Genomic DNA, 25,976 nt, shown 5'->3' with positions numbered 1-25,976 from the left:
TAAATTTCAAAGTCAATCATTAGCAAAAGTTCCTCTACTTTCTCTTTCTTAAATGGTCTCTTTACCTTTTACGCTAACTAAAGCTTGGTTTTCCCTTGAGGACACTGCTCTCCCTATAGCTCTTTCAAATGGGAAAATAAGCCCTCATTTTCTCTCATATACCACTCTCCAACCACTGGGTCCAGAAATTGGATCTTTTTCCTCATTACTACTTTTCTGACTATTCTTCCTTTCTCTGTCTAAAGACCCCAAGCATTCAATCTCTTCATCTCATGCCATCACACTATTCTACACACTATCCCTCCTTGTTGAAGTTATCTACCAATCTAAGTCACTCTCCCTGATTCTTTGAAGAATTAACTTCAGGCTCACCATCATTCTTTCTAATATTTATACAATTGCCATAATTCTTAATGATTTCAATATTCATATAAACTAGTGGCCTGGTGCATGGAATTCGTGCATAGGGGTGGGAGTTCCCTCAGCTCAGCCTGCACCCTCTCCAATCGGGAACCCACAGGGATCGGGCCTAAACTGGCAGTCGGACATCCCTCTCGCAATCTGGGACCGCTGGCTCCTAACCACTCGCCTGCCTGCCTGCCTAATTGACTCTAACTGCCTCTGCCTGCCTAATTGACTCTAACTGCCTCTGCCTGCCTGCCTGATTGCCCCTAACCCCTCTGCCTGCCTACCTGATCGCCCCTAACTGCCCTCCCCTGCTGGCCTGATTTTGTCCACAACTGGCCTCCCCTGCCGGCCTGATCTTGTCCACAACTGGCCTCCCCTGCTGGCCTGATCTCGCCCCCAACTGCCCTCCCCTGCTGGCCTGATCTCACTTCCAACTGCCCTCCCCTGAAGGCCTGATCTCTCCCCCAACTGCCCTCCCCTGAAGGCCTGATCTCGCCCCCAATGGCCCTCCCCTGCCGGCCTGATCTCTCCCCCAACTGCCCTCCCCTGCCAGCCTGATCTCGCTCCCAACTGCCCTCCCCTGCCGGCCTGATCTTGCCCCCAAATGCCCTCCCCTGCTGGCCTGATCAACCCTAACGGCCTCTGCCTCAGCCCCCACCACCATGACTTTGTCTGGAAAGAAGTCAGACATCCGGAAGATGGTTGGTCAACCTGGTCTAATTAGCATATTACCCTTTTATTAGTATAAATAAATTATATAGGATAGGATTGCTTAAATGGGGTGGGGGGGTCTTTCTCAGCAGGAGGAGATGCTCTTGGCAGACAAAAATACATAATCCCTGTATCTGTACTGATAGCCAGCCATATGCACTATACTGCCAAACCAGTCATTAAAAAATTGAACCGCTTTCTTAAACCTTACACCAAACAGCTGTTGCCCTTAAAACACTTCCTCAGCCCCCACCTTAGGTTCTGCCCTCGCAGTTCACCCAGATTAGGTTCTGATTGGTCTGTTTCTATGCCAGTCAGTATCAGAAGCTCCGCCTCCTAGGCAGCCATTGGCTCCTCACAGTTCACCCAGATTTGGTTCTGATTGGTCGGTCTCTGTACTAGTCAGCATCTCTGGGCCTATCTCCGGGCCTGATCAGAGAGGCAGGGCTGATCAGCAGCCCCCGCGGAGGCCCAGAGAGAAAGAGAGGCGTGGCTGCTGGCCAGGCCCGGAGAGAAAGAGTGAGACAAGGGCTGATCAACAGCTGCCATGGAGGCTACGGATCAGACCCTGCTTCTCTCTCCAGGTCTCTCTCCGGGCCTGGCCAGCAGAGGCGGCAGTCAGTGCTGGGTCACCTCAGCAACCCAGCACTGACTGCAGGACTGACTTCCAGTTGGTCAAGTCTTCGGTCGTTTTGGATGTTGAAGACCCTGGGTTTTTATATATTAGGATATATAAAAACTTCTCAGCTCCTTGACCTCTTCTGCTCCAATGATCTTGTCCTCCACTCTATTTCAGATCATGATCATCCCCTTAACACTGGCATTACCAATTAACTGTAAGCCCTCCTTAATTTAAATTTCAAACCACCAGCTCATTCTCTCTAGTACACCAGCCAACATCTTTAATTGTTCAATCCTATGAAGACCTCCATTGTTCCTACTATCTTTCATTGACTCTATTTCATGTCCTCACTTCTCTCTTTCCCCAACTTATTAAATTCCATGGCCTGTCATTACAATAAATCCCTTGCTCTTGCTTGCTTCATGGTACTTACCTGGCAACACCCAAATGCTAGCTAAAGCCAACTCTCTGCCTACTCCAGTCCTGCATCCACTCAGTTGAATAGTCTCAAGAAAAAAATACACCCATCTGGCCTGGACTTACTTTGAATTAATGATCACTTACCTCAACTAGGCCTCTAATACTGCCCAGCAATCACACCACATTTCTCTCATCCATATATCCTCATTCTTCTAGACTACTACTTCAGATTGTTTTTTTCTTTCCTCACCCTCTCCATCCTGAGTTTTAATAGACAATGTTACTATGTCACTGAAAAATACAGAAGGAATCAAGACCTTCCACAAGTTCCCCCAACCACAAGTTACATACACTTATGCATATGTACTCTGACTTCCTTTCTCTTACTAGGGAGAAATTGTACATACTCCCATCTCAAGCCAGCTCTCCACTAAACTTCCTCTCCTCTCATCTACACAAGAAACTCTATCACAGCTAGCTTAAGACCATCGGAAAACACAGATATTTACATTACGATTCATAACAGTAGCAAAATTACAGTTATGAAGTAGCAACGAAAATAATTTTATGGTTGGGGGTCACCACAACACGAGGAACTGTATTAAAGGGTCACGGCATTAGAAAGGTTGAGAACCACTGCTCTATCAGTTCTTACCTCTGGTTCATTATTTTCCCTCTTCTCAATCATAACAACCAATATAGAAACATGCGAATATTTCTCTCAACCCCTCCAACTACTACTTCATTTCTCTGAGCTTATTTACAGCAAAAGTGTTGAAAGAGATGTTTATGTTCACTGCTTCCAATTCCTCACCTCTCACTTTGTCTTGGACCTACTTCCATCAGGCCAGCAAAAATGTTTTTGTAAAGGTCATCAAGAACCTCCATTTTGCTAACCTCCATTGTCAACACTTAGTCCTCATCTATAAGTAGCATTTGACATAGTTGATCCTTCCTCTTTGAGACACTTTCTACCCTTGGATTCCAAAACACTTATGGCTACCTCACTAGTCACTAGACACTCTCTCTCAAATCTCCTGTAATGATTGCTTCTCACCTTCTTACTTCGTAATACTGGAACACCCCTTAACGCTCAGTCCTTGAACCTCTTATCTTCATCATGGACACCTCCCCTTGTTTAATAATCTCATCCAGGCTTATAGCTTGAACATCTTTAACTTGATAAACCCAAATTTATAATGCTATCCCAGACTTCTCTCTGGAATTGCAGATTCCAGTAACTTATTTAATACCTATTCTGGATGTCTAATACCAAACTCCTGTTCTTCTTCCTGAAACCAGCTCTATACCTTTTAAGTGGTAATTCTATCCTAAACTTTCTTCAGCCAAAAACTTTGGAGTCATCTTGGGAGCTTCTTGTTACATGACATCTTCAGTCAGGAAATCCGGTTGGCTGCACCTACAAAACATGTCCAGTATCTAATCATTTCTCTCTGCCTCTTCAGCCACCATTATCATCTCCCTCCTGATGATTCCAATTGTCTATAACCAGTCTCCAAGTTTCTGCATCCCAGTCTGTTCTTAACACAGCAACCAGAGTTATCCTTTTGAAATATCTGATAGTCACTCATCTGCAAAAAACCTGCCACTATCTTCCATTTCACTCAGAATAAAAACCAAAGTCCTTAAAATCACCTAGAAGGCCTTTCACAATCTGCCCCCCACCCTTATCTTCCTGATCTCATCTTCTCCTATTTTCCCTCCTGTGCCCTTGCACCTCACAGGATTCCTGCTATTCCTCAAACACACCAGACAAGTTTCCACTTCAAGATCTATTTTATACCGTTGGTTATCTCTATCTATAATTCTGTTCTCACAAGTATTCCCATTTTTCCTTCACTTCGTTCAGCTTTTTTGCTGAAATGTTGCTTTCTTGATGTGCTCTTCCCTGGCCCTTTTATTTAAAGCAAGAGGCCCAATGCATGAAATTCATGCAAGGGTAGGCCTTCCTTCCCCCATCTGCCGGCACTGGCTTCCCTCTGGCACCCGGGACCCGGACTTCCCTTGCAGCCCTGGCTTCAAATGGAAGGTCGTCTGGAAGGATGTCTGGTCTAATTAGCATATTACACTTTTATTATTATAGATTATAAGTAAGCCACACCAAACCCACCCACTCATTACCTATTCCCTTCCTCCTTTACTTTTCTTAGAATATGTATTATCATCTGACATACTTTTTTGATTTTACTATATTCTGACTCCTCCACTTAGTTAATACTGAGTGCTTACTATATACCAGGAACAGTTCACATACTTATAAAAATAAAATAAAATAATGAGGTTAATGTATTACCTGACAAACAGAAACACAAAAACAATGTAAACAACTCTAACAATCTGATCCTTAAAGAAGGCGGTAAATCATCCATAATCAGATAATCTCTGCCAGAGAAAAGTTAATACAATTTATTTAAAACAAGTAAACAAAATAATCTCTAGAAAAGGAAATTTTGTATCTCCCCTCTAGCAACCAATTCTAATTATTAAATCACTAGAGGCATGGTGCATGAAATTCGTGCACAGGTAGGGTCCCTAGGCCTGGCTGTTGATCAGGGCCAAATTGTGGGGTGACCAGGGACCCTCCCCCTCCGCTCACACCCGCCTTGGCTGGCCTGGCATCACCCGATCGCCAGCCTCACCCTCCGCCGCCGCTCGGGGCCTGCAGGCTGGGGGCAGCTCCTGCGTTGAGCGTCTGCCCCCTGGTGGTCAGTGTGCATCATAGTGACCAGTCATTCTGCCATTCGGTCGATTTCTATATTAGGGTTTTATTATATAGGATTGTTAGAAAAACAGACCCTATATATTTTCATGGTAAATGCTGTGTATTATTTTATTTCATGACCAAAAAGTTAAGCATTTAATAGAGACACTATTAAATGTAACCATACTAAAATTTATCTTCACAATGATGCAAGGGACACTTTGGCAAATCCTAAAACATAAACTACTCTCCCACTGCAACCAGGACATGTAAGTTTAAGGTAGGAGAAGAGAAAGAAAACTATGTCTCATAAGTCATAGAAAGTCATATAGCCTCTCAGAGCTTCAATTTCATATTGTAAAGTAAGGATAAAAACACTGGCTCTCCTAATCTCATTGGGTAGTTATAAAAATCAAGTGAAAATGCTGTTTAAACTCTAAGATTCTTTTATATATAAATACCACTGTTTACAAAAAATCCAGAAGGCAGGAAGGGGAAGCAGCCAGCATCCTGCAATCGACAATGTAATAAATGTGGAAAATGGAAGTTACTGTTAAAATGACTTAAGTTTTAAGCAAAAAACAAACATGTTTGGGGCTATCTAAGGAACAAGGCACCACCTCAGGAAGACTTTCCAGATTCACATCCTTCCTCCTGGATGACCCTGGATAGATGTCCCCCTCAGCACATTAGTATTTAATTCATAGCTATTTCTTATTGGTTCTTTGTTAATGTTTTCAAGCAAATTTGTGTGTTCTAGATTGATAAAATGAAAAAACTCAATAAATGTTTATTTACCAACAAAGCTTCCCAAATAAAAATCAGAACTCTTTAGAGATTAGCATTTACAACATATTCATTATGTTAACAGCAATAAAATATAGAGGCCAGGTCTATTTTCACTAAAATAATTTAAAGGGATAACTGATTTATAGGGGAAAACATTAAATAAAGAAATATTTGAGATTATTGAATCCATCATTACAAAGAAAAAAGTGACTTGTGGAAAAGTCACAAATGTCACATCATCTTATTTTTTTGACAAAAGCCAAATAGGATAAAATTTGGCCACAAAAATGAAAAGATGACATATAAAGATTCAGTTTCATGGTTCAAATACATTTTTAAATGATTCTTAGTTTCCTAAGTTTCACAAAGAGATTTCAAACAAAGATTTTTTCAAACTGTATTACTATATTAAATTATTGCCTTTCCATAATATCTGCTTTAATCACTAAATGCCACATCCCCTAAATCCCTGCCCCCAGCCACCAAAAATAAAAGCTTCCCAGTATATGCTTAATTGAAACACACAGCTATGATTCCAAACTAAGCAATCATTCTCCATTATCCATATTCCTTCTAATTGACAGGCTACAAAAAGGGTCATCTCCTGTACCCAAAGCCTTTTATCATGAGTAGTCTCCAAAATGGAGCAGGAAGTGTTGGGAAAGAGAGGGCTTTGTGAATGATGACATTCAATGAATTTAATTCCATGATGATATTCAAGTCATAAGGAAGACTTGAGGGGTGAAAATGCTATACAAGATGGTCTTGAAGTTCAAAGCTAGGACTGTATGATTCAGAGCACAGACATAAAATTCTAGTATCACAAATGAATTGAAGAACTATAGTTCTAAATATTGGAAATATTTGCTAAACTAGCTTTTACAATTTTTAACATCCCTTTTATCTTGAATCAAAATGCCCCCAACTTTTCCCTCCCACACAAACTACTGTCCCATCTGAAAATACAAAGGAAAGACTTGTCCTTCAACATCATTTCTTAGGTTTGGCACATAAATTTTCCTCACAGAAAGGTCCTAGCACAGCTGCAACATCATGAAATTTTATTCTCATTTTTACTTAGTGTGGGCACTTCTCTGCCCAAACCTTTAATCGGAGTTGTTATTAAAAAATAAAATTATAATCGTGATTCCCTTCTGTTCCTTTAAATACTTTATCGAAAGTACACACATACACACACACCAAAAAAAACCTTACACTGACAAGGTTCAAATAGCTAAGCCATAAATACACAGAAAATTCCCAGGCCCTGGATAACCTGAAAGTAATTAATAAGAATGGAGAGTTAAGTGTGCTTTGAAACAAAAACAATTATATTTCCTCAAGGGTAGGTAAAACATAATTTCTGCCTTTAAGAGCATTAGTATCTTTGTTTTAGTTGAGTGTGCTATGTCAAAAAATTATAAACACACATTTTAGAAATTAATGAAGTTGTTACAGAGAGGATATTTTCTCAAAAGCAACAAAATTGATCAAAATATAATTAGCACTGTGGAATACTCTTAATAATATAAATTATTCTTTATATTTACACTTATTCATATGTAGACTCCTTTTTCCAAGAGGCTCAAAATACCTTTCAGAGTAAAACTGCAATTATAGTCTAATGTACTAAATTTTTATTATCAACCCTTAGGAAGAGCAATTAAAGCATATGAGCATGCAAATAATTTACAATCACAAATGCATTTATCTAAATTTACAGAGCCACAGCCCTTGTAAGTGGGAAGTCACTCTCACTAGAATTCCCCTTTCTTTAACCAACTCCTCATTCCACCCTAAACTATATTACTCTCTTTATTCCTATTTAAAAAATCAAGTCCATATTATTTAAATGTTAAATTCTGGTTCCACAAAATAACCAAAAGAATATACATATACATACTTACATATGAAAGAACACAACTTAGGTTGACAGTAAGAGAGGCCAGCACTAGTCATAATCTGTTTTTCAATAGCCCTGCCATTATCTCAGCCAGAGTGACACAGTTTCTTTCCATCACAAGATCAAAACACAAATCCCATCATCTCTTAGTCATTCCCACTCATTTACTGGCCTGCTGTTATTATAACAGAATGTCTTTTTCCTTTGCTCACTATTCCTAAGAGCAATGTTTCACCCTTTTGGTCTCAAAAGTTCTATTATTTTTAAGTGTAGTAGTTAGGTGAACAGTTATACAAAAAAAAATTGTTAAGAGGATAGAAATGGCTCTATATACTTTTCAAAATAGTATCATTTAATAAGATAAAGTACTCTCTACTTTTCTGTTTATTTTGTTTCAGATTTTTTTTTAATTATGCTTATTCCTGAGAATTATTCAAGCTAAAAACTTGCAAATTAAGAAAATTATGTCTTACTAAATGAATTTGGGAACCTACTACAGATTACTTCTTGCCTCAATACCACTGAATTTACAAGCATCCCTGTTAAAGCTGCAAAGGCAGAGAAATTTGTCTCCAGATAGCAGGGGTTCCCTTATCACCTCCAAATACTCCCATGCCTCATGGCACCCCTCAGCTGCCTTGAAAGGATGGAGACTAAGAACCTCTATCACCAACTAAAGGCCTCTTTGGCACCTTCCCTCCTGTTCTTCCCATCCTCCCCTTCCATTTGGGAAGCAGGAACTTCCTAAATCTCCTTTTTCATACTCTTCCACAGACATTTACTAATATCATCAATGTATTATGTTCTGAGGATAGAGTTAAAACGGATTCATTTTCTTCAGGGACTTATAGTCTAATGAAGGTGCTGGGTATGTGAAGTACCTCACAACAGTGCAGTGTGGGAATGAGGGATATAAAGGATGCAACAGAAACCGAGATGAGAACACAAAGCTCAGAACTGCTCAGCGGCTGAAAACATGAGCTTTAGTGTCACAGAGACTTGGTTTCACCGGTTAGCAAATAATAATTGAGGCAAGTTACTTAATCTCTCTAAGTTCTTTCTTATGAAATACGATCATGATACCTTATAAGACTGTAATGAGGATCAAAAAGCATGATTTATAGAAAATAATTAGTTCTAAATGCTTAGCTGGTAGAAAGTGTTCAAATAGCATTGGGGAAATACAAGAGTACCCTTTTCAGAAGGGAAAAAAGGATGAAATCAGAAATAAAGGTCTCCCATTAAGGAATCCACTAATTAAATTTAAATGAAGAAAGAAAGCACTTGGCCCTAAAAGTACTTCTCACTGAAATCTGCACTGTAAATTGTCCTCCTTTGACTAAGATGACTGAATGTACAAAATTTTTAACTTAAAAAAAGTTTTTGTTAATATATGAATCACTTAATACAAAGCACAAAAATCAGGAGCAAAATTTTTAAAAATATATTACACATATACTCTCATGCACATACATACACACATCCTATGTAACTTTTGATATATTCAAGCAGAAGGCTGGCCCAAAGCTTCCATCCCAAAAGCAGTTCTATCACCAGTATTTTTCAATGTAACCATTACCAAAGCATGGACTCTTCTCTGGCTCTGCTGGTTTGTCAGACCGTTAGTGGAATCATCATTACTTTACTGTCAGTCCCATTAACACTTAGAGGTATTTCACAGTAATAAACAGTCATAAATGTTTTGATATTCCTCTTCTCCTGATGTATTTCAAAATCCAGTAAAAATATTTCTAGTAAAAGAAAAAAGTATTTCTGAAAATTAGAAATACAGATAAACAATTCATATTAATTTTAATTCAAAACAATCTGGAAATAAGGCACATGTATTTCATATTGTAGTAAACAAATGCCTCCAGAGGACTTGGGAGAGGCTGCATTTCTCTAATTTACAGTCATTACTGACCACAGTCATTACAATAAGGTCTAGACCACTTGCCTTATTTAAACCGCTTCACTCCAATTTCATTTTTCACCAGTATTCCATGGAAAGTATACTCCGTAGTAATGTCCTGGGCACACACATAGCACATTTGCCAAAGAACATTAAAGAATGCATTCTGTACTCTGACTGTGAAAAACCTTTTCTAGGAATGCAAATTTTACTCTCAACGCTTACACAATGGACTACAGTGTCACAAGCACTGTTCATGTTCTATTAGTCATTCTGCAGAACATTTTATTTAAAAAATAATAAAAGGCCTTTAGTGTGTATAAAGAATTTGGGATACAAAAAACTCATTGTCAGACTATTTTCAGTCCCCAAAATAGAAAATAATGCCCCAAAACAAATTAATTTGCAGCTCATAATTATTTTTAAAATGCTACCCCAGAACCCTGCACTTTTTAATTTAACCAATCTATAGTATAAAAGAGATGGCATAAATGATCTTATCATAATGGCATCTGGTTGACAAAGATGAGAGACTACATTTTGTATTCTTCAGAGAAACAAAGGGGATTTGAGCTCTGAGACAGCTGGTGCATGTTGGCATTTAGCTTAGAAAACCCCAAGGTTCTAAGGTACATGTGATCTTGGATACAGTTTAATTTGTATTATTTTAAGTTCTATCAACTATACTTCCTAAACTGAAAGTCAGGGTGTATTATTTGGTAATCCAGCAGCAAGTCTGAAAAACCAGGTTGTATAAAAAATGGTGTACATACGTCTTTTTTCCTGCAGAGTATTGCTTCTCCAAAGATCTTATCTGGAAATACAAATAAATAAAACAGTCAAAAGCCAAAGTATGCTAGCCAAAATTTATGTGTCCGTAGGGGATACAAAAGAACTGGAGAGAAGGAGGGACCTTGGGTTCCAGCACCAATCAATCTCAACTCCCTCAGCACTCCCTTAAAAGAGCTTCTCAGAACTTCTTCAAAAATCTCTGACAAACAGACTAGAGCAAAAATGAAAACTCATTTGGATTCATAAGTAGCCTAGGGGAGAAAGTTACTTACATATCAGTTTAACTGAGAAAACGTCATACTAAACTGAAAACTGGTCAGATCATTAGAGCTCCAAGCACACTACTCTGAGATTGCATTTCCTGGTAGAAACAAACATTTCCATCCCAAATTGAAATGTAAGGTCAGAAACACTTAAAGAGAGGACTTGGCCTATTCAGTAAACACTTGCTCAACAAAGACTTTTACCTGGACCAACAGAAAGCACATGGGGAATTCATGTCTTGATAAATGACCTCGCATGCAATTTTCTCATCCCATCATGAAAATCTAACTTCGTTATTAAAATTAGAAAGTCACAGAGCCATTCTTCAAACAACCAGATAGATGTTTTTACCTAATTATTACTATTAATTGGTCACTCCCATCAGTGTAACGAGATATAACTTTTCTGCACAAACTTGAAACCATCTAAGTTAAGTTAGCACAGGTAACAGGTATTTTATTTTGTTTGCAGAAACTAAGTTAAAACATTCAGTAGGAAAAGACGAGCATTTAATGTCTCTTTCTCTTTTGAGCCTGGAAAGGTTAAATTACATTGCAAAGTATTGGCATCATTCAGTGATTTATACCTCCATAATTTTGAGTACTGTTCCCTATTTACCAGATTAGTTAGTACAAATCATAAAAAAGGTACTATCTTCCCGCTTATTTTTGTCTTTTCTAGCTATGTGTATAAAGATGAAGAAAATATCTTTTTAAATATCATTTTGAAGTATTAATACTTAGTATTAGCATGGCTTTTTAAAACGGCAAAAATGCTCTCATACACATTATCTTGCATACATATTACGAATTCTGGGGTTAGACTGCCTGGTACTAAATTCTAGTTCAACCATCTGTGTGACCTTGAGGAAGTTACTTAACCTCTCTGTGCTTCAGTTTCCTCATCTATAAAGTGGGATACCAATGATTCTTATACCCCACAGGATTGCTATAATAATTAATATATGTAAAATACTTAAACCAGTGCCAACCACATGGTACACACTACATAGCTGTTAACTTTTTAAATTATAATCAATCATTATGTTTGGGTCTAATAATCCTAAATAATAAAAGCCTAATATGCAAATTGTCCCCTCAACCAGGAGTTCAACCAGGGGGCAGGGCCAGCCAGCCAACCATGGGAAGGGAGGCCCTGGGTGGCAACTGGCAGCCGCTAGGGACCCTACCTGTGCACAAATTTCGTGCACTGGACCTCTAGTAATTCTATAAAGATAGGACAATCATTTTAAAACCCTTTTTCCAGATAAGGGAATCAGGCTCAGAGAAATCAAGTGACTAATCCAGAGTCAGAGTTAAGAAGTAAAATCAGAACTAAAAACCCAAGACTAAAAAATAATCAAGACTTTTCACTACACTGTGCTATATCATATCACACAGTATATTTTCTGAGTTTATATACTTAAGTATACTTCTAAAGACCTACTCTTTTAAACGTTTAAATACTCAAATAATTTTAGGCAGCATACAATGGTAGCCACACTAAGAATGAGTCTGTTATCCAAAAGATACCTGCATCTCTTTTAAGTATTTTTTGAGTAGCAAAATGAGTCAAGCTTCTCAAGAGAAGTACACACCAAATAATTAGGCTGGCTGGACAAGATGAACCTGTCGTCAGTTTTCCAATATCTAGAGTTTCTTTTAAATAGCAAAACGTATACCCAAAGACACTTCCATGTTATGATTTATGCTGCGCAGTGGAAACAAGATGGCATTTAAGAGTCAAAATTTCAGTTCCATCTTTTCAAGCAGGGGACACTGGACAACCATGTCACTCCCCTGAGCTTCATTTACCATCTGTCAAATGAGATCCTACCTCACAAGGCTGTTATAGAAATAACTGAGATGATATAGGTTAAACAGCTTTGTAACTATAAAAAAAAAAAAAAAAATCAAACCAAAATGTGTTAACATTACTATTAGCTACTTTGATTACACTGAGAATACTGAATATTCAGTTATTCATTCATTAATCACTTTTTTCTTAGAAAATTGCTGACAAAACTCTTCTAAAATAGAAATATCATCCTGGGCATTTTGTATAATTACAGTATATTACGTGACAATCTGGATTGGATTAGCACAGTGAAAGAACTCAGGTGACCTATTAAGTATCTAATCTAGTACCATGTGCTTAAAGGAGACTCAGCAAAATCTAATAAAAGAACAAGCCAAGTGACAAGCATATGTATTTTTTTTTCTTATTTTACATTAAACAATAGTAAACATTTTCAATTAAATCACAAGGAAACTCAGTGGACGTATTATCATCACAGCAATAATCATAATCCTATCTAATAAAAAAGCAATATGCAAATTAACCATCACTCTGCTATACCCACAAGCCACGCCCACCAGCCAATCAGGAGCGAATATGCAAATAAACCCAACCAAGATGGCTACGGCCACAGAGAACAGAAGGGAGGCTTGGGTTTCCCCGTCAATGGAGGAAGCCAAGCTTTCCGCCTGCCCTTGCCGGCCTAGGCCTCCACTCAAGGCTACAAAGTTTCAATGATAGAACATACATAAACCCAAACAGAAATGGCGGCAGCCATGGAGCTGGAAAGAGTAGGAGGCTAGGGTTGCCCCGGGCGATGGAGGAAGCCAAGCTTTCCACACACCTTGGCCAGCCCAGGCCTCCGCTTAAGGCTACAAAGTTTCAATTATAGAAGATACATAAATCCCAAAAAAAAATGGCTGCCGCCACGGAGTGAGCAGAAGGCTTGGCTCCGCTCCATGCTACAAAGTTTCAATTGTAGAAGATAAATAAACCCCAGATCCCAGGGCCTCCGCTTGGGTCGCCAGGGGGTGTGGCCGGCCTGCAAACCACCACAGGCCCCTCGCCCAGGCCACCCCACGCCGCAAGGGAACCCCCACCCTGATCCAGGACATCCTTCAGAGCAAACCAGCTGGCCCCGACCCGTGCACCAGGCCTCTATCCTATCTAATAAAAGAGTAATATGCAGATTGACCATCACTCCAACACACAAGATGGCTGCCCCCATTGGTCAAAGATCCTGCCCCCATGTGGACACAAAATGGCCACCACAAGATGGCCAGCAGGGGAGGGCAGTTGGGAGGGACAAGGCCTGCAAGGGAGGGCAGTTGTGGGCAATCAGGCCAGCAGGGGAGGGCAGTTGGGGGAAAACAGGCTAGCAGGGGAGCAGTTAGGCATCAATCAGGCTGGCAGGAGAGTGGTTAGGGGGTGATCAGGCTGGCAGGCAGAAGCGGTTAGGGGCAATCAGGAAGGTATGCAGGCAAGCAGTTGGGAGCCAGCAGTCCTGGATTGTGAGTTGGACATCCCTCGAGGGGTCCCAGATTGGAGATGGTGCAGGCTGGGCTGAGGGACACCCCCCCCCCAGTGCACGAATTTCGTGCACCGGGCCTCTAGTACATTATATTTGTGTGACACTACAGTTTTCAAAGCATTTCACACGTCATCATAGAAATACAATGTTATTCTGCTTTTTCTCAAGTGTATTTTAAACATTCACAAAACTTCCACACTTAGGTCTCTAACTATTAATATACTATACAAAATAAAATACAAAATACACACACCAAAATTTATTCACACATATAGTTCAGAAAATAGAATATTTCAGTCCCTCAGATACTGTGAATATCAACCACAACAATATAGTAATAAAAATATAAAATATCTTCAATCATTTAAGGTCTCTGGCTCAGTATATAAAGCATCAGATTCTGTACCAAGCAAATAAAACCACTCCTCATGTTATGACGTCATATATACACAGTGAAGCTGTCAGACCCAACAAAAATCACTAAGTGACTTAGTGAAGTCTAGAACTGGAAGTCAGATCACTAAATAGCACTAAATAGCTCTGTGACTTTGGAGGAAATAATACCAATCTTTCCTGGCCTTCTAAGACTTATTGCGCCTTTGGGTAAGTTATTAAATTTCTCTAGGTCTGTTCCCTCATCAACAAACTTAAGAGTTGGACTAGAATACTCCTACTAAAAACTTTAAGTGAAAATTTTTGGGCCCACTCCCAGTGATTCAGAATGTCTGGGCTGGAATCTAGGAAGCTCAATGTTCACCAAGCACCACAGGTGACTGAAATACGCAGGAGAGCCTCAGCCACACTAAGGACATTACAAATCCTAGACACAGTTGAGTAAAGGATCTCCTATGCCCTAACGGTATAAAAAGATGACATAATCTGTTTCAGTGCCAAGATCTTAGCAATTCTGGATCTAGCATACTGTGCAGAACACAGTAGATGCTAAACAAATATTTATAGAGAGGAAGAAGGGAGGGAGGGAGGGAAAAAGGGAGAGGAAAAAGAAAGAAGGGAAGGAAGGGAGGAGGCCAGCTAACTAACTGGTCATATTTTTGGCTAAGAAACATACAAAACTGTAGTAAAATTAAAAATGGGTAAAACATACATCAGCAGCTGGAAAGCAAAGACTTCAGTTTCTATACACAATATTTTTTTTGCACACATACAATTTTAAATATAGTATGAGTCCTTGTCAAAGTACTAAGGAGGAAAAGGAAAAAAACACTACATGGAAGCCAAAGAATTCTAATGGAAAATTACCAATAACTAAAACTTAATCATAGTTTTCACCAGGTAGAATACAGAATTTTAAGAACTGGGACTTGTAATTGGAACTAAAGTTTGTAGTTACTGTTTATTTATATGCATAAATTTTATGTAGGGAAATTTATGGATTCCAGAAATATTGTTGGCAATATTAATTTATGTCCATTTTTTATTTTCATTTTCCGATTCACTTACATTATAATTTTTGAGATGTTTTATCTTCACTTCTGATGATCTTCAAATGTCAATGGCTCTTAACACATTAACTGTAAACAAACACAAAGGAACTTAGGGGAATTCAGATATTTAAGGAACCCTACAATAAAATATTCTAAATTACTCTATAAATCCTGTGGGGGAGGGACAAGAAGAGGTGGGAGGAAACTTGAGCACCTTATTACTTGCTTCACAATTTATCTGATGGTTAATGTAAACCTCTTCTTTTGAATGGCAATGAGACTATCCTCGTAATCATCAAGCAAAGGAAACAAAATCAACCTATTTTCTGTGGAAAGAATAAAACATTCAAAGTTAAGAGAAAATTCTCTCCAAATATGGACACTCTGAACTCACTAATGTACTGTGTGCCTTATCCTTCTCCTCCTCAGCAGTGCAGTGGTCAAGGAAATTCACTTTCTTGTCACTACCACCCAATCAACCTGCCCCGGGATAGCCCTCTTACTACCAAATATTAGCCTAGACCTGGGCAGCAGATCTTCAGGTTCTCTACAGCACATAGAGCCTGAAGTTAAACAGATTTAGGGTCAAACATCAAACTGTTCACCCAATTTTCAGTTTTCTGATCTGTAAAATGGAAACAACAATACTGTTTATTTTATATAACTAGAAGGATTATGTGAGAAAATACATATTAAGGGATTTAGCACCATGCCCATCATATAGCAAGCACTCAGTAAATGTTAAGTGCTGTCATTTTTATTATTATTGTTGATTATTAATATGAATATTAATTTATTACTACAACTATCTACTCCTTGAAAAGCAAAGCTTATCTCAGGTGTTTTTATTTTTAGGTACTGCCTTTGGTTATAATTGAAGACTGTTATCCAATACCAATAACAGAGGATGTCTATCCTATCTAATAAAGAGGGAATGTTAATTGACCCTCACGCCATCACAAAGATGGAGGCGCCCTCAAGGAGGGAATATGCTAACTGACTGCCCCGCCCTCAAAGATGGTGGTGCACACAGCCAATAAGGAGGGAATATGCTGACTGCCCCACCCTCAAAAATGGTGGTGTCCACAGCCAATAAGAAGGGAATATGCTAATTGACTGCCATACCCTCAAAGATGGCGGCACCCACAGCCACGAGATAGTGGCGCCCAGACCCCTCAGCCCCGCCAGGGCCTTGCCGTGTGCCTGCCTCCAGAGTCCCCCAGTCCCCTCAGCCCACCAGCCGCCCAGGGCTGGCCGGAGGCACAGGCAAGCCTCGGATGGCGGCTTCCCTAGGAGGCAACCAATAAATGCATAAATAAGTGGAACAACAAATTTAAGTCTGTCTGTCTCTCTCTAAAAAAATCAACTAAAAACAAACAAACATGGTCCAAAATGACCATCTTCATTTCCCTTATGGTGACCAAACCTTTTGAATTAAAATGAGAGAAAATATCTAAGTAGAACCTGAGGCATATTCTGGGGGGAAATAAAACAAATGGATGCATGGCTTGGAAATGAACATCAAACTACCCAGGAATAAGCAGTGTAAGCCATCATCCTCACCACCACCACTACTTTACCATGCAATGCCTTGAGCTCTTCAAATGAAATAAATGAATAGCACAGTTGCTCATTCTTCATTTGCTTTCTACTTGCCTTTCACCTAATAATCTAGCAATGATTAAGTGTGTTCCTTTTATTTTATGGTCCTAGATTAGGATCATAAAAATCTGGCCCAAGATAATAAATACAAAAAAGGTAGAAAATTAAAAATGCTCCGAGTTTAGAGTGTTCCAAAAGACAGTTCTCTTTTTTTGTCTGCTACGATATATCGTCACTCTCTTCCAGTGTATTTTCTATTTTGGTCCTTGCATTTGCAAATCTAAGACTGTCTCTGGCATAAGTGTTGTAGACTTTAACTGGAAAATGCCTTTCTTGCTTTAAAATGATTCGTTTGGTATACAATGGGAGAAGCTGCGGATTGCCTCCAATACCCAGTCTCTCCTATTCTTAACCTCTAACTCGTACCTCAGCACAAGGCCTCCCAGAAAAAGCTACATATCCTAGTCTCCCTTGTGGCTAGGTATGGCCATGGGGACCATGGTTCAAGCCAACTGTATATAAGCTTCAAGGACTGTGTGACTTCAAAAAAGTATCCTTTCAAGAGAGAGAGCATGCCTTTCTTCTTCCCGTTCTCCTTCCTTTAGACTAGAAAGAAGATGCAGTGGTTAGAATTCCAACAGCAATTTTGGTTCATGAAATAACACTGAAATGTAAAATAAGATATATTAAGTTAGAAAGAATCTGTGTCCTTGACACTTCAGATCTACTATATCAGACCTATTCTGACTACATCTTTGGGCTTTTATGTGCTAAAAAATGATCCCTATTTTAAGCTACAGTTAGTTTGGATTTTCTGTTATACTCTACTAAATCTAAACCCAAACTTAAAATAAAATGGAAAAAAAAAAAAAAGAGTTTTCCAAGTATCAGTATTTAGGTTTCTTTGAAATCTACAGATTAAAACATATTTTAAGTTAATTTTTATTATATTAAAAATGCATCGCCCTTATTTTATTTAATCTAAACTAAAAGTATTTAATGAAACTACAAGTTAATCACATCCAGTAAGAATCTTAGAATGAAAATTTATCAGCAATTACTGCCATGGGTACTATACTATGTACTTGAGCAGGGGAAGAATTACAAAGCTTGCTCATTAATGGTCTATGGTGATGACAATGTTGATGCATATATAGAAACACATTAAGAGAGATAAACAGAATTAGTTCTGTGTAATAAAGTTACAGGGAAGGGAATTGGAAGTTATTTTCATTACAAGGGCATCTTCTCTAATCACTTTAAATTTAATAACCTGGTACCAATCTTTTCTTTTTTTAATAGTTCCATTTTTAACCCGATTTCCTGTGGACAGCAGCTTATAAAATCACTCCCAACCCTGACTATAGCCTCTCAATAGTTTTTAATCCTATACACTGATTTAACTAAATCATACAGTAGGCACAAAGTGCTTTACCTAATCAAAACTAATTTCCTTAAAAGGGGAAAATATTCTGTACTAAAATCTAGAGAATTTCCACAGGTCAACTCCTGAATCCCATGCCACTTTTGGCCCTGGAGATTCTGGATACAATAGCATTAACCTGGCAGCTTTCCAAAACAAACTTAGTGCTTTCTGGACATCTGTATGTGGGCTATTTCCTTCCCTTGGCATAATCCAAGCTTTACTGGTTCAGATGATGTCCTGAATTTTTACCTCTTCATAGCACTTTTTTCAAATGCATGTTACCACTAATGTATGTCACCAACGATCTATTTTTAAGAAAAAGTCTAATACATGTATTCTTGCTTTGTGTTACCCATGGCTGAGAAAGAAAAGAGCTGGGGAAATTCCCTAACAATCAGATATTAGTCTACAAGAGATGACTTTTACTTTCTACTACTTCAGTCAATATTTTACAAAAATACTCTCAAATAATAGGCTTATAGTAGGTAGTTCTAACATAGATCTTAGTCCATTTCCACTAATATTGATGGAGTTACTAGGCAACAATTAGTAACAGATTGAAGGCAGTGGTTCTCAAAATTGCCATGCATCAGTATCACCTGGAGGGCTTGCTAAAACAAACTGTGGGCTCCCGAGTTTTTGATTCAGTTAGATCTGAGGTGGGACCAGGGAATTTGTATTTTTAACAAATTCCCAAGAAATGCTGATGCTACTGGTCAAGGGACTATGGATCTACATTAATAGAAAACTACTGATGATAGCATAGGAGAAAAAAAAATGTATATGGGTCCCAATCTCAGCTTTAGTATTAATTTATATACTTTTGACTAGCAATTAATCTCTTTAAATGTACTTTCAGGAAATTTACACAATAATTACTGATTAGTTCATAGTAATACTGGATCTTATCTTACAGAACTTTGAAGTTCTTTTAGAGTCCTGGAATAATGAAATCCAAAATAAGTAATTTTTAGGCTACCAGAATGTTCAATGTCTGGCTCAAGGTGCTAATAATAAGACCAAGATTGGAGGTTCAACCTGTTAGCTTCACTTTGTTCTGTAGCTATAGTTTCTACCACTAATCCTGGCCAGCTGCCTCCGAAGACACACCAAGAGTCAGTCACAAGGGAAATGTAAGAATGATTGGACACAAATCCATCACTACTACTGGAAAAAAACCCAAAAGCACATTTCCTACTGATGATATATCTCTAAGTAAGTGATCTTGAAGATAAAACTAGAAATGAGACCTTGCAACAAAATGTGTTTTAGAAATCTTAAAACCTCTTCTACCTCTTTAAGGCTATAGGTACAATCAAAATTCATACAAACAAATTTAGGATTTGCTGTTTTCAAATGATGAGAATTTTAAGGAAGGCATGCCACTTAAAAATATAAACAGTTGAAGGCTACTATTTTTGGTATAGCTACCTCTCCTTTGATTCTTTTAATCTAAGTTAAATGTAAATAGGGGTGCTCATAAATGCTAATGAATTTATAAACTAAAAATCAGCTGATAAACCAAAACAATCTGAAATAAACCAGTGGCGCCAAGAATAGCTGCATGAGGATATATAAAGGATGAAAAGAAATACACATTAAATAAAATGACGAGATAAGTTAGAGAGAAAAAGAACAAAGTAGTCGAGAGTAGCAAATGGAAAAGCAAGTAAGCTAAGAGAAGGTAATGTCATGAAGATATATAGGACTAGACTAGACACAGAAAACATAATGCAGCAAATAAAATCAGTTCAGGGAGTCGAGAGGCTTCATGGGAGAATAACTTCAGCTTGCACCTGACGATGTGACTTTATAGGTCAAATACAACAGAGAAAAAAGGGGAAAAAATTCAACAGAGAGAAACCCCTTTTGTCTTCATATATTTTTATTGATTTCAGAGAGGAAGGGAGAAGGAGAGAGATAGAAACATTAATGATGACAGATCGGCCGCCTCCTGCATGGTCCCTACACGGGGAAGGAGCCCGCAACCCGGGCATGTACCCTTGACCAGAATCCAACCTGGGACCCTTCAGTCCTCAGGCCGACGCTCTATCCACTGAGCCAAACCAGCTAAGGCTAGAGAAACCCTTTTTAATCCTTTGAATGGAAACAACAAATAAGAAAAGTGGTGAACATTTAGTCAACATTTCTTTATTCAAACGTTCCCTGGGTACTTAGATATAATACAGTTGACCCTTGAACAATGCAGAGAGTTGGGATGCCAACCATCAAGCAGTTGAAAATTCAAGTACAACCTTTGATTTCCCAAAAACTTAGCTGTTCCTTAGTATCTGTGGGGACTGATTCCAGGAACCCCCGCAAATACCAAAATCTAGGGATAAGTCCCTTATATAGAGCATTGTAGATAAATACATACAGTGGCCCTCTACATCTGAAACAGCACAGGCATTTATTGAAAAAAACCCATATATTATAAGTGGACCAGTGCACTTCAAACTGTTATGTTCAAGGGTCAGCTGTATTAGCATTTGATTATGCATGGTAAAAAGTAAAGAAACACACTCAAGCAGTAAATTTTATAACAGTGTACAAACTGAAAAATAGAAAACCAGACGAAGGCAGAAGAATACCAATATAGAGTTCAATTCAATTTTCATACAATTCTGAGGCTCTCATAGATAGCTATCATCTCTAACGTACATTATTGTTTTATCTACAGCCTGTATAAGTCACACTTATATCAAGAATCAGAGCAATACCAACAAGAATAAAATTATGGAATACAGCCAGATTATCACTGTGCTGAAGTGAATATTTTCACAACTCTCTCTGGGGCTTAACATGTTGGAGAATGGACAATAAATAGCAGGATATACAAGAGCTGCTGAACAGCTCACTGAAGCAGGGCAATACCAAGCAGGACACACCAAAGAAAATTAATTTTTTTAAGGATGCTAACTGAGAAACTGCTATCTGGATATCATATAAAGAATGAAATGCACGAGGAAGTAAAGGACAGCATAAGAAATATAGTGAATAATATTGTAATAACTATGTATGGTAACAGGTGGGTCCTAGACTTATCAAAGATTATTTCTAAGTTATGTAAATATCTAACCATTATGTTGTATGCCTGAAACATTGAATGTCAACTATAATTGACTTTTTTTAATCAAAGGAAAGAAATAAAATTGCTCTTTTGTGACCAAAGGCATCAGGCCTGTGACAACTTGGAAGGCAATAACAAGTCTACATATATATGTGTATGTGTGTGTGTGCATATACACATACATACATATAGACTCTACATATGTTGACTGTGAACTACAGATCCCACAAGAGTCAGTCATCCAACTTCAATGGAGGGTGTCATTAAAAAAAAAAAAGGCAACCAGATGAGTTTGTGTATTATTTTTCAGATTTATACACTTACCAAAACATCTTACAAACAAGCATATTTAAACATAACATAGTATTTAAACTGAATCCATCTAATAGAAGTACTTGAAGACATCAGAGATGAGTATATTACCAACTTCACTTAACAAATCTGACTGAAGTCTGTCTTTCTGCTAAACTGAAGAGGACAATGTAGTTACATAGTTTCCATTTTCAACCAAACAGAAAGCATACATAATTTTTTGCACAATTTTCCTTGGAGCTAAACTGAGCAGAAATTTATGTCAACCTGGTATGTAAAAGTCAATCTGTAACACATGGAACAGTATTATTAACTACATTTTCCAGGAGATAAAGACAAATTGATAAGGCAATTTCCTAATTGAAAATTTGAAATTAAAAATTTCCTAATTATATAAAACAGAAGGTATAAAAATAAGCTACAATTTAAGTGCAACATTTATGCAAAAGGCTGAGATAATTCAAACATGGATATTTTGGTTAACCATAGGCCAGTGGTCGGCAAACTCATTAGTCCACAGAGCCAAATATCAACAGTACAACGACTGAAATTTCTTCTGAGAGCCAAATTTTTTAAACTTAAACTTCTTCTAACTTCACTTCTTCAAAATAGACTCGCCCAGGCCGTGGTATTTTGTGGAAGAGCCACACTCAAGGGGCCAAAATGCCACATGTGGCTCGAGAGCCGCAGTTTGCCGACCACGGCCATAGGCTAACAAAAGTAAAAACTTAATCTGGATAGCTATTTAACACAGGTGTTATATAACCATGGTTGTCCACTGCCCTTGTATTAGAATCACCTGTGAGTATTAGCTTACGTTTAAAAGCTTTCCAACAAGTGAACTGCAGCCGTTCTATATTATTGATTGAAGAGTGCCACCAATAGGTATGATTCATGAACTAAAACATATAATTTAGTAAGGGTGAATTCTATACAGTAGAGATTCAGTAAATGTTATCTTTCTACCTTCCAGAGGAGAGAAATGAAAGCTGGCATTATCATGTGGAAAGTAGAGAGGCATACTTATATTTTTGTCCAGAGAGGATGAGGCTAACATGATAGTCAAAATTCTTTCAAGGAGTTCAGTCAGTAACATCATTTTTTATTAAGAACTTAAAATAGATATATAAAGTCTACAGTAGCTAGGCATTATCTTTAGGAAATAAATGTGCTTCAAAGTGGCATAATTAGGTACATTAATTTATAATAACAAACAGCATTTATTTAGTATAATTTCAGAAATCCATAACAAAGGTTATTTGTAAAGGGTATATTTGATAAGAATGCCCTCATCTTGGTAACTGACAAGAATGTGTTCATAACTGATAAGAATGATAATTGATAAGTAATTGTTAAGAATGCATTTATCTTGTATTATCAAAATAAAGAATGACAGAATTTTGAGTCCCAAAAGAACTTACAGATTTGCTAGATTAACCCCCTTATTTTAAAAGATGTGCTGGAGGCTAGGAACAGTAGTTAGCATAATAAATGCAGGAGATGCATCAAAAGGTTGATGGACACCTTCAGCAGGGCTGAAGATCTGCATATGAATGCCTGCTGCCTGACAGCTGAGGGCCTTTTCCCCCAACCTGATGGTCCTTTATTGTTTACCAAGCCTTACCTTTGACATGTATATCTGCTTTGCTACAGGGCAAATGTGTGAATAAAAAGCCCTGGGTGCAGAGATTCAAGGAGCTTAATCACTAGAACTAACTTTCCCTCTGGCCCTCCAAAATGCCTTCCAAATTCATATTTGTCTAGTCTCTTTAATCCATTTTTGCACAGCCCCTTTTCCAGATTCCTGAACCCTTGTAGATGCTGAGAAAGACCCCGGCAAAGATGAGAAAACTGCAGACGAGAAAAGTTAAATGCTACAGCCCAAATCATTACTTGAGACGAGGTCTTGAGAGCCTGGACCTCCTGACTTGGAGTACTTTTCCTTTTTCTAACAGACTATGCTGCCTCCAGTGGTTCTAAATCCTCTGGCTTGGATGACATTACTGGTGTCCTCACTGGTTTTCTTTACATTCTATTCTGAACCACAGCTGTCATTTGTGACTTTCCCATAAAATAAATTTCCAATCTGTTCTCTTAATGGTTTTATACTGAGTATGTCAATCCTCAGCTTTCTAAATTTCAGACTAATAAACAGATGTTTCATAAAATGCTTGAAACAAATGCAGAATATAATCAAACCAAAGAAAAATTCTCTCCTGGATAATTTGATCTCCAAATTAAAAACAAAAAACATTTAATGAACAACTCTGATATGCAAGGTCTCTGTTAATTGCAGGGATATGAAGCTGAGTAAGATAATGTTCTTGTGCTTATAGCCTAGTAAAGACAATTAAACCAACCATTACACAGTGCTTGTTAAGGACTCCAAAAAAGGGATGGGCAGGTGCCTATAGGAGGGAATCTAATTTAGAATGATGGGATCAGCTAATAATTTGCCAATGAGGCCCTAAACAGCAATAGGAAAAAAATGACAGTATCACCCATATTTATCCGAGTCCAACATGAATTAAGAGAGACATAGAAACTTCAATTTATTCAGGGATTTTAAAAAAAAGAAAGCAAGAAAATTGTGTGTGCACTATTTTTCAACGGAAAAGAACCAGATTTCACCCTGGCCAGGTGGCTCAGTTGGTTGGAGCATCAAAAGGCTGCGGGTTCAATCCGCGGTTGGGGCAGGTTCGGAAGGCAACAGACCCAGATCGAAGTTTCTCTCTCACATGGATGTTTTTCTCTCACATCAATGACTCCCTCTCTCTCTAAAAATCAATAAAAATATATCCTTGGGTGAAGATTTTAAAAAGAAAGAAAAGAACCTGTTTCATTGTGGCTATATAACAAATACAGATCTCCAATTATTTAATGAAATTTTAAATCCAAAGGGAAAAAATGCTCCTAAAACCTGTCTAGTTAATACTCCTTCGCAAGAACTCTCTCCAAAGCTGCACACTAAATTCTCCTCAAAATTACAGGGGGGGAAATCTCATCAGGTAGAAGAGAAATAACCTGGAGGACCAACTTTTCCCTTCACCCTTCCCTCTGGGGTGAGGATTGCTCAGATTCCCAGATTGTGCCTTTCGGCGGGAAGATTTAGACCAGACAGGCACTGAGGGCGTTTATATTTACATTTTTAAGCAAAGTGGAGGGGGGCGGGGGTCCGAGAGTAGGGAAAATCGTGGAAAAGATAAGGAAGTGAAGGGACGGAAAAGAGAGGAAAGGGGTGGACCAGAATCCAAAAACCAAAGACAAACGGACCGATGGAAGAAAGACCGGAGGAGAGTTTGGGAAAGAGTAGTGAAGAGAGAGGGAGGCAGGGAGGGAATGGGGGAAGGGAGAAGGGAAGGGCTGTCTTAAAACATGATGTGAGAGGAAATGCGGGAGCAGAGAAAGCAGGGAGCTGGGGAGGGGATAAAGCCAGACAGGAACACCCGGGCAGCGGGGCGGGAGAGACGGGGCGAGGGTGCGCCTCCTTTTTACCAGCCTCTGAGCCCCAGAGAGGGAGTAAGTGGCTCCGAGTCCCAGGGAAGGCATTCAGCGCAGCCAGGAGAACCGAGCCCGCGAGCGGACACGGTCCAGCAGCCCGGCCTCGCCTCCCTCGGTCGCTGGGCGGGGCGGGCGGCCGGTTACCTGGACAGGGAGCCCGCGCTGGGCGGCCGCGCCGCCGCCGGCGGCGAGTCCAGGCTCTCGCAGCTCGAGCTCCTCTCCATGGCGCGGCGGGCGTCGGGCGGAGCGGCCGGAGCGCCTCCGCGGCGGCCGGGCAGAGAGCGGGGGGCGGAGTGCCGGCGGGAGCCGCGGTCAGGCCGGCGCCGGCCCGGGAGGGAGACCGGAAGCGGCCATGTTCCCCCAGAGTGCACCGCGCGGGCTGCCGGGCGGAGGACCCCTCGCGCCCCTCGGGCGCGCCGGGAAGGGGCGGCTCGCGTGCCGGGGGTCCGGGCGGCAGGGGGACCGGGAGCCTGTGGAAAGAGGGCACCTGTTAGAAATGAAGAGAATGAAGGGAACTCTAGGGGCTCAAGGTCCTGGACCTGAGGGAGGAGGAGAGCAGACAGGAAGGTGGAGGTGAGGGAGAGACAGGTTAACAGGGACGCGGGCGAATGGTAGGATTTTAGAGGGGCAGCGGTCAGGTCGGGGGGAGGAGAACAGAATAGGATAGGAGAAATGAAATTAGCAAGATGTTCGCCAGAGTAGGGCCTGAGAATAATGATTAAAGAATTAAGTGGTGATTAAAGGCTGCT

The 25,976-nt window shown here is 39.3% G+C and overlaps 1 protein-coding gene across 5 annotated transcripts in view; it reads right to left on the bottom strand.

The window, feature by feature from the left end:
* MTMR2 (myotubularin related protein 2) overlaps window positions 1-25,592 on the bottom strand; it is a 107,104-nt gene extending 81,512 nt beyond the window's left edge. Inside the window, exon 1 of one of the 5 annotated variants that reach the window (XM_080643186.1) lies at window positions 25,372-25,592. In XM_080643186.1, coding sequence (XP_080499312.1) covers window positions 25,372-25,451 — 80 coding nt within the window. In that variant the 5' untranslated portion in view covers window positions 25,452-25,592. Of the gene's footprint in view, window positions 1-7,579; window positions 7,673-9,154; window positions 9,244-9,532; window positions 9,670-25,221; window positions 25,347-25,371 lie in introns of those variants that run through there. The other 4 variants (XM_080643190.1, XM_080643191.1, XM_080643187.1 and 1 more) reach the window with 4 other exon arrangements.
* Between the last annotated feature and the right edge of the window lie 384 nt (window positions 25,593-25,976).

Source organism: Plecotus auritus, assembly GCF_963455305.1.
Source record: "Plecotus auritus genome assembly, chromosome: 9".
Lineage (NCBI taxonomy): Eukaryota > Metazoa > Chordata > Mammalia > Chiroptera > Vespertilionidae > Plecotus > Plecotus auritus.
Note: the sequence above shows the minus strand (reverse complement) of the source record. Positions and strands in the feature narration are given on the sequence as shown.